At 51.1% G+C, this 9,514-nt stretch overlaps 1 protein-coding gene across 1 annotated transcript in view; it reads right to left on the bottom strand.

Moving 5' to 3' along the window:
* Positions 1-9,514, bottom strand: part of LOC114069845 (voltage-dependent N-type calcium channel subunit alpha-1B-like) — a gene marked incomplete at its 5' end in the record, with an annotated part of 92,886 nt that overhangs the window by 54,950 nt on the left and 28,422 nt on the right. Inside the window, one exon of the mRNA XM_027906922.1 lies at positions 1,742-1,857. Coding sequence (XP_027762723.1) covers positions 1,742-1,857 — 116 coding nt within the window. The remainder of the gene's footprint in view (positions 1-1,741; positions 1,858-9,514) is intronic.

The following is a 9,514-nucleotide window of genomic DNA, read 5'->3' as shown; positions in this document are numbered from 1 at the left end:
GGCCTTGATTTGGAGCCGTGTGAGGACACTGAGGGCACTTGGTGTGTTCAGCTGCAGAAGAGGAGACTGAGGGGAGAGCTCATTGCAGTTCCAACTGCCTGGGCAGGGGCAGAGGAGGGGCAGGACTGAGCTCTGCTCTGGGGGGAGCAGGGACAGCCCCCAGGGAATGGCTGGAGCTGTGTCAGGGCAGGCTCAGGGTGGATCTGAGGGAAAGGTTCTTCCCCCAGAGGGTGGTTGGCACTGAACAGGCTCCCCAGGGCAGTGGGCACAGCCCCAAGGCTGCCAGAGCTGCAGGAGGGTTTGGATGATCCTCTGGGGCACTTGGGGATGATCCTGTGCAGGGACAGGAGTTGGACTGGATGATCCTTGTGGGTCCCTTCCAGCTCAGCAGATTCTCAGTGATTCTGTGATCACTGCCCTCAGGAAGGTATCAGGACCCACAGCAGGGCAGGACCCCATTCCCTGGGCACAACGAGCCCTTCAGAGGAGAAAGAAGAAGCAAAGCAGCAGAAGCCACATGAAAATGCTCTCCCAAACACTGTCACCCAGGCTGTGCACATAAAACAGAAGCTGTAACTGCAGACGAGGGCCATCTACATCAGCATAGCCCCAGGAGGCTCTGGTCTGTACCTGGCTCATGCAGCTGATGCTGCAGTGAGTTGCTGTGACCACACAGCCGCTCGCTTGCACGAGCACATTTTAGCCCAGCAGGGCTCTGGCACCAGCAGGATGAGCGATGGCATCACCAGGAGTGATGGCATGGTTTGAACACGGTGCCAGCCCGTGTCTTCTGAGCTCTGCCAGGTCTATCAGCTGATATCAGGTGAGTCACTGCCTCACTCTGGCCCTCAGCCTCCCCATTGGTAACGGGCAAGGATGGAGCTGACCTGCCTACAAAGGCACCTCACAGCCTGTTTGAGAAACCACCCCTTCTTTTTCTCTCCAGCGTTGTTTCAAAAGGAGTTTTCACCTTACTCAGGTGCTTTGGCTTCTCAGCAAAGCAAGCAGGGAGGAAATTACCCCCCAATTTCCTTGATGCTGCATGAAAGAATTGCACAGTGGTTCTGTGAGGGCTGTATGATCAATGTGGGCTACTGTGCAGTGTAGAAAGATTATTGGTGATCATTGCTGTCTGATAGAAAGGAAAAAGCAAAGCAGGCTATTTTCTGTTAAATGGGTGTGTCTGGGTCCTTGTTCAAGTTGCTCAGGGCTTGCAGTAAAGTGCAGTGCTCAGATATAATGGTTATAAAACAGTGTTAATATGTGCTGGGGGGAGTTTCATGCAAGTGATGTCTACAGCTCATAAAAATGACACTGGGGTGTATTTTACCATCCCAGCAAGAAGGGCTTGTAAAACAGCTGTGCTGGAAAGTAAATAGAATAGAAATGACTCATAGAAAGGAGCAGTTTCCCCACCGTGGAGACTCTGGGCACTGTATCACTTTTTATATTGTGCTGTATTAAGACAATTGCTTTGATCTCAGCAGTAAGGGAAGTTGGCTCAGCTCCTTTGGTTTTTGCTTAACCAAACTGAGATCTTCTGCAATAACTTTCGTGGGAGTGCTAAGAAAGAATCCCCCCCCCCCCCAAAAAAAATAAAATCAAGTGCTGGCTGGGCCCTCTCCAGCCTTGTGTTCCCTGCATGGCCAACCACACCCAGGACTGGTTCTGGGGCCTCATCCTCTCTCACCACCAGACTCTACTGGCCACAAGACCAAGGTGAGGAGACCTCTGGCCTTACCTGCTTTGAAGATCCACTCCAGGTACCCGTTGAGCTCCCGCTCGATTTGCTGCTGCCGGCGGAGCTTGAGGAAAGCTCGGCGGTTCTCCACCCGCTCGCGTTCTTTGGCAAATTCACTGTGGAGAGGCAAGAGAGAGGAAACCACCTGTCACCAGTGGCCATGGGAAACACACAGCCCTCCTTCAGCCTCTCGGACTGTGCTCGTGAAGCTCGTGAAGTCAACAGCACTCAATCAAGATTGTTTCTCTGCCTCTCTCACTCTGAAAGAACATGAAAGATTGTTTCTCTGCCTCTCTCATCCCGAAAGAACCTGCAAACTGTCCTGTGCACACATTTCTTGTGCCCTGTGGCCACACCACGGCCCATTGCAACGAGATCCTGGTGCATGGCCAGTCGTGCAATACCAATTATTATCCTCAGAGATAAAATCCACCTCTCTCCACAGCAGAATTTCCCCTGGAAGCACTAGATTAAGTGACAGAGATATCAGCACTCTTCTGAAGAGATCTGCTCTTCCATGATAGCCTTTCATTTTTCCCAGGTTTAAGAAGACTATGACAATCAGGAGTCAAATGGGAGCTGCAAGTACTCTGGGGCTGAGGTGAAATAGCTCAGATCCTCTATGCTGAGGGTAAAAATTCCTGCTATTTGCTAAAAATCACATGGAAAGCAAGTATGTGGTATCAGATTATTAGAACAGGGCTGTGCAGGGAATTCAGAAAGGAAGGTGCATCCAACCATTGCAATAATCACATCCAAGTACATCCTGCTGCCCAGTTTGAAATGATGCTGAGACAGAAGCACAGCCAGCAGCCAAAACAACCCACTCTGGGGCTTTCCCCAAGCTAATTCCTGTCACCTCTGGGAGGTTTCTGGTGCCCCAAGTGAAGATTTACATGCCCACCTGCCATTTACAGAGCTCTGCAGCCCCTCACTTTGGGCACACACTGGAGTGACTCTCACAGAGGCTTCATCTCTGTGGTTAAAATGGGATCAGGATTCTGTCCCTCTGGCACTCCAGAACTTCACTCATTCAACATCTTAACACTACTGAGTCCCTGATGTCTTCAGTTAACTGTCAATTGTTGCAAACCTGTAGTTAACCAGGGATTCTGACTAAAATCTCGTGTAATCAACACACAGATGTTCCCAAAAGCCAGCAAGGAGCAGGAGATGGGAGGAAGGAATCGGGGTAGAAGGAGCTCCAAGTGCCAGACAGCTGTACATTCCCAGTCTACACTTTGTCCTCCAGAGGTGGCACTTTTGCTTCCTTTGGCAGGACTGACCCATGGGAAAGGACTGTGAGGAGAACTTGGCTCAGCACCGACCACACGACACAGCCACCGATGGGAGAGCTGCCATCAGCCGAGCCCTTAGCTTGATGTTGGCAGCACATCCCGGTCTCCTGACTCCCCTTTCCTGTCCCCCACCTGACAGGACAGCCCACGACCCCATCCTTGGAACAGAGGAAGTGAAAACATGGCTCTGAACCGACAGCTCCTCCTTGGCATTCAGCACATCCTTGCACGTGTCAGCCTGGTCACTCTTCTCCATCTCCCTTCCTGATGTTCTCATTTCTGGTTCAGTGCCTGCTGTTTTTGGGGCCATGGACCTTCTCTGAGTTTTGATTCCTCCCTGGAGCAGCAGGAAGGAGATCAGACAGCACAAGGTGACAACATGCATTTAAATCTCCAGGCGTGGAGGGGCCACGTTCAGTGTGTTACAGGCTGACGTCACCACAAACTTCCCAGAGGAGGAGACAACACCTGATAGGAAGTTTCCTGGAGGACCCCCGTGGGCAGGAAGGACAGCAGATGAGCCATGGCACTGCTCCCTCACCCCTCAGGAGCAGGGAAGGAAGAGCTCTCCTTGCAAAGCTTTTCATCCTCTGCCAGCTCCGATCCCGCCTAAGGAAAGTAAAACTACCCAGAGCTCATCCCTTTAATCACAACTTCATATTTCAGAGTCACAGAATATCCTGAGTTGGAAGTGACCCACAAGGATCACTGAGTCCAGGTCTTAAGTGAATGGCCTGTGCTTTAAATGTGTGGGAAGGTGAGGGAGAAACTGGGAGAAGCTGTAAACCTTCAGCAGTTTCTGTACAGCCACACACATGTCTCACGAGTCACCAGTAGGGAACAACTGCACCCTCCTGCTTCCTGGAACTGGCAGGTTTGGCATTCACAGAATTACAGAATTACTTGGGTTGGGAGGGACCTTAAGGATCATCTCATTCCACCCCCTCCCCTGGGCAGGGACACCTGCCACCAGCCCAGGTTGCTCCAAGCCCCGTCCAACCTGGCCTTGGACACTTCCAGGGATCCAGGGGCAGCCACAGCTTCTCTGGGCAACCTGCACACCCCTCACAGGGAGGAATTTCTTCCTAATATCCCATCTAACCTGCTCTCTGGCAGTGGGAAGCCATTCCCCCTTGTTCTGTCACTCCCTGGAGTGACTCACTTGTAAACAGTCTCTGGAGGGTCTTCCTGGCAAAAGAAGACATCACTTCTTTCTCCTGTCTTCAGGAGATGATAGAGAAGTTTGATGAAGCTGGCACTTGTTAAAAAACTGTTTTCTATATGAAATGTGTTCATAAAAATGTGCGTCTCTTCCACTGCATTCATCACCATTCAGAAGCTGAAATATTCCCTCTTTGCCACCACTGGAAAACTCCCTGATTTTCCATTTGAGAGCTCTTCAACAAAATTCCAGAACACATTCAAAGAAAGGGGAGAGGAAGGGGAAGGGAATTATATCAAAATGCCATATTTAATCTAAAAATGTTTCAACTGAAGTTTTCCTGCCAGCTGTAAATGAAAACACAGAAAATCCCCTGGGAATGTTTGGGAGCAGTAAATAAGTTCCCTCTTCTATTCAGTGGAATTCCAATTTATGTCACCGACTTGTAAAAATCTCCCAAATCACCAGAAAGGAAACCTGAGCAGAAATATGTAGGAATTTCTTCATAGCTGGTCTTCCATCCTTTGGCCAATTCTGGAATGTGTTTATTGGGAGGGTGGGCAGGCCCTGGCACAGGTTGCCCAGAGAAGCTGTGGCTGCCCCTGGATCCCTGGAAGTGTCCAAGGCCAGGTTGGAGCAACCTGGGCTAGTGGGAAGTATCCCTGCCCATGGCAGGGGGGTGGAACGAGATGAGCTTTAAGGTTCCTTCCAACCCAAACTATTCCATGATTTTATGGTTCACCCCTTGGCTCTCATCACCCAAAAAGCCCCCAAAGCCCTCCAAATGTTCATCTTCCAGCGTGTTCAGCTGGGCATGAAGAGCTGAAAGGTCATGGCTCCTGCACAGCACAACAGCACGAGGTGCTGGGGGGTGACTGGGCTGCCTTTCAGCTCCTCTGTGACAGTAACAGCAGGAACAACCAGGATCCAAAGGAAGGACATCCATCCTGGAAAGCACACGCCAGCCAAGTGGAGCTCAGCGTGTCACATTCGTCTTCTCGAGAGTGGTCGGTGCTTACCAGGAAAATGGATGGTTGTTGCTTATCACTGTGGTGGGTGGAGGAGTAACATAAATCTCAGTGTAAATATGCACTGAAAGAGCCACTTCAGGGCAATTTAAGAGCCCCCCAAGTCACAGAAGAGGCAGAGTCAGCTCACAAGTAACCATCGGAGTCAGTGAACATCATGAACTAACGAAATTCTTACAAGTCCTTTATCCACGCTGGTCTTAAATTAAAAATATTGTCCCAGCAACCAAAGAGGGAGGGGGGAAAAAAATAAACAAACGCCAATCTTCATGCCCTGAGTCTCTGATTAACCTCCCTAAGTGACAGCAGAGAGCTGGGATGGAGCATGTCCTGGTCTTGGCTTTGGTGGCACAGGCCCAGGGCCGGCGTCAGCAGCTTCCTGCAAGGCTAATCGCATCATTAAACCTCTGCCGTTCAGGTTTTCCGCTTCGAAAGCAGACAAACCGCTCCCCGCTCCCGGGGAAGAGGCCGGGAGAGATGATACAGCATCGCTGTCACCGCTCCCGCTAATCGTGCTGGTGATTAGCGGCTCGGAATGACAACACAGGTAATTAGCTCCTCGTTCCGAATAATCACACGTTCGTGCGAGCTCGTGAAGTCTCAGGTCTTTAAAAGGGGAGAAGAGCCTTCAGCCGGCGAATCTGAAGCGTTCAGAGTGAGCAGAAAGCAGCACAGATCTTGGAAGGACTCTGGCAGTGACTCCTGGAAAGCAGCTGTCGAGAAGTTTTAGAATTTTAAGCGTTCAAAATAAATTGGAGCGGGGGGGGGTGGAATCGGTTTTAGATCTCAGGTCTTCGCCAGCAACTCCTGGAAAGCAGCTGTCGAGAACTTTTCGAATCTCAAGTCTTCCAAATACAAATAAAGCAATCAGGTTTAGGGTTGGCTTCGTCTCCAGTCCAGGCACATCAAAGGAACGCTCAAAGCTGAGCCCGGGTGACATCCTGGGCCCTGGTCCTGCCTGCAGAAACGCAGCCCTGGGGAGTGCAGAGGAGCCGGGAGAGGAGCCAGAGCCTCCGAGTGGGTGAGCTGCTGGCACGGGGACCAGCCAGGACTGCAGATGTTCCACTGAGTTACTCAGGGGCCAAACCCGACTCTCCAGGTGGAGGCACAAAATTGGCCGGGACAGGAGACTTGGGGTGTGAGCTCTGCCGCGGAACGTGGAGCAGTGCCCAGGGATGCATTTGAGAGCTGTCAGCAGCCTGTTGAGCAGCCCCCACAGCCTCAGCAACAGGGAGGGACGGGCTGGAGGCAGAGGGTGGAAAACAGAGGCTGGAAAACAGCAGCTCCTCCGGCTGCCAGGCGGGAGGCAGAGCAGCATCGCACACGTGCTGCAAGAGGAGCGGCGGCACAAAATCCTGGGTTGTGCCGCCGGGGCTGCCTCGATGGGGAGAGGGGAAACCTTAAATATTCCTCTCTGCTTCAGTCCACCCCTTTTAGAGCAAAGAAAGAACCTCACAACACACTCAGTGCCCATTATCCCCTATTTGCCGCTAAGCTTTCAGCAGGAGCGACACCGAGGTACGAATTTCCCTGCGAGGCTGCAGAGAGACTGCGGAGATAAGAAGAGGCACTTGTAGCACCCCAGACATGAACAAGCTGGATGATAAGAGAGGGGAGATGAATGCAGTGCTGTCTGCCACTGCCATTAAAACCACATCTCTTGTGCTCTTGGCAGATACAACCACCTGCTCAGGGGCTTAGGATCACTCAGAAGATCCTCCAGAGTCCCTCGGGGGGAGCTGCTCAGCACGGGCATCACACACAATTCCAAACTTCCCAATATCCTGAGAGCATCCACAGGCAAGCAGAGACATTCATTGCATTTTAAGGGTGGAAGTTCACTTCCTACCGTTTATTTTGGTTAATCAGCCGTGGGGAAGAAATGGAGAAAGAGCCTTCAGTTCGTTTTTCCTCTCCCTCCCAGGTCTGTTTTTGATGCTGGGGTTTGCCACCTTGTCCTAATCCAGCCAAATTCCAGGTGTTTGTGTGAAGCCAGTTCCACCAGTGTGGTAGGAAGATTCCTGCTCAGCAAACCCTCCCCGTGCTTCTGTGGGTCCTGCAATACCTGCGTGATTGAGTTTTCTCCCTCAGCCCCTTGGGGCTCGTTCCACCTGTGAATATTCCTACCGTTTCCCTCGCTGACACATCAGCATCCACGTGCTTATACAACAGCAGATTCTTCCTCCGGGGGAAGAATTTGCTCTGCAGGTTCAGATCTCTGTGTTTTGTGTTCCTGGAGAACATTCAACCCTTTATAAGGGGGAAGCCTCTGCAGGATGCAACAAAAAAACCCAACACCTTCCTGACTGTGACAGTTTCTGTCAGGAAACAAAGGACACAAAGCCTTGCCTGTGCTAAACATTTGTTTTGCCTCCTGCAAAGCTGTTCTTTGAAAGGCAGGGGCGGTGAGGGAGCCCAGCAGAAAGAGAGGGGAGAGAGCCCGTGGAGAGGGTGCAGGAGGGAGAAGGAAGTGGGAAGAGAGAAAAGCAGGAGCTCAGTGTCCTGGATGAGGATACAGGGAGAGGCCTGAGGACCTGCTGAGCATCTGCACCCCTCCTGGGGGTGCTGAGGTGGCAAAGCTTGGGGCCTGAGTAGGGACTGGGGACACCAACTTCCCTCAATTCCTGAAGCATTTTGCTTCAACAGGCTGCACTCCATCATCACCAGTGACTCTGTGAACTCTTTTAGAGATGAAAGGGCACAAACTCAGCCCACAACACAGCTCTGAGAGCCTGGGAGGGCTGGCAGGGAGGCAACAGCAGGAGAACAAAAACCCTGCAGGGATGATGTCCTGCAGGCCAGTCAACTCAGAGGCACCAGCCTTCAGAGTTTCTCACTAAAACTCCTGAAGGAGAGGAGGAAAAACAGCCTCAGCAGGGGCTGGAATATTCCCAGCAGCACACACAGGAGGGGAGAGACAGGGGAAAGGGTGGAGAGAGGGGAGAGAGCATCATTCCCTGCAGTGCACAAACCTGGGAGGATGCTGGGGAGTTAAAAAGACACTGTTAGAGCTTAGAAACTTGGCTTAGGAAAGAAAAATACGAGAGGAGTAAATAGACAAACAGTGCATTTTCCAGCTGCCTGGACATGAGGCATCATAGCCCAAAGCTGGGATGATGCAAATCCACGAGGACGTGGCTCAGCTGTGTCCAGAACTGGCACCTGGCACCCAGAAGGGCTGGAAAATAAATGAGAGGAGATCAGCCAGAACATTGATTTCTTCCCCACAGCATCAGGGATCTTCACCACAGTAAGGAACAGGAAGAGCTCAGGATGAGCTCTTCTCACCCCTAAACCAAATCCTCAAATGCAGAGAAACCTGCAGGCAGAACCCAAAATAATTTGATGCCTCTGACTTAGTGCTCTGAAAACAGGAATAGAAATGAAAAGAGGGTATTTTTTTAAATCACTGGTTTTAAATACCTCTCAAAATCAGGGCCAGGGCACCACTGATCACAGACAAAGCATACTGATTTGTGATGGGGTTTAACCCATGTGGGACACAGAAAAAAGCATGAAAATTCACCTCATTTGGGCAAGAAAAAATTCTGGGGGAGGTGAAAGGAAGCACATCCCAGGGGCGCAGGGAGAGCACACAAAACTGCTGGAATGAGATGAAACCAAACCACTGATTCACCTGGAAAGCCATAATTTCTGCAGGATTTCTTTATGCTGGTGACATTTGGCACCTGTAAGATATTGTTTTCCTGCCCATAAAGGCAGCTTGCTGAGAAGTCAGAGTTTTGAACCTTGTTATTAAACAAGGAAAGCCCAGAGAAGGACTGAGATTTCTCAGTGCTGAGATGACAGAGCTCTGGGGCTCATCATCCCCCCCAGGCTGTCTCATCAGAGGCACAAAATCCCAAAGAAATGCATTATATGTTTCTGTCCCACCTGGAATTACAGCCAGCCAAGATCCCACTGGGCGTGATCGTGTCCAGGCTGAGCCCAAACACCCAGAGCCAGCTGGCTGAGCTGCTGAACTCATCCTAATATCCTGCTTAGGAGTAAGGGCTGGCTCAATCAATCCTGCACAGGCAGAGCTGCTTCTGCTTCCTCCTCGTTGCTCTAAAGAGGTGGAACACACAGCTCTCCTCAGCCAGCTGAGGGAGGATGAAAGCATCACCCCCAGATTGATCTCAGCACCAAGCCAGGCTTCACAGCCGCTTTTATCACTGAGCACAGCAAGAAGATGCCTCAAATGCAAGCCAGATATGGGATGTGTCTTGTATTTCTAGAAAGAGGAGAGGAACAGCACAGAGGTGAAGCCTGCAATTCATCTTCC

Source organism: Empidonax traillii, unplaced genomic scaffold (assembly GCF_003031625.1).
Source record: "Empidonax traillii isolate 1590-97213 ecotype Southwest subspecies unplaced genomic scaffold, ASM303162v1 scaffold1374:size120139, whole genome shotgun sequence".
NCBI lineage: Eukaryota > Metazoa > Chordata > Aves > Passeriformes > Tyrannidae > Empidonax > Empidonax traillii.
The sequence above is the reverse complement of the archived record's forward strand: the minus strand, read 5'-3'. Positions and strand labels throughout refer to the sequence as shown.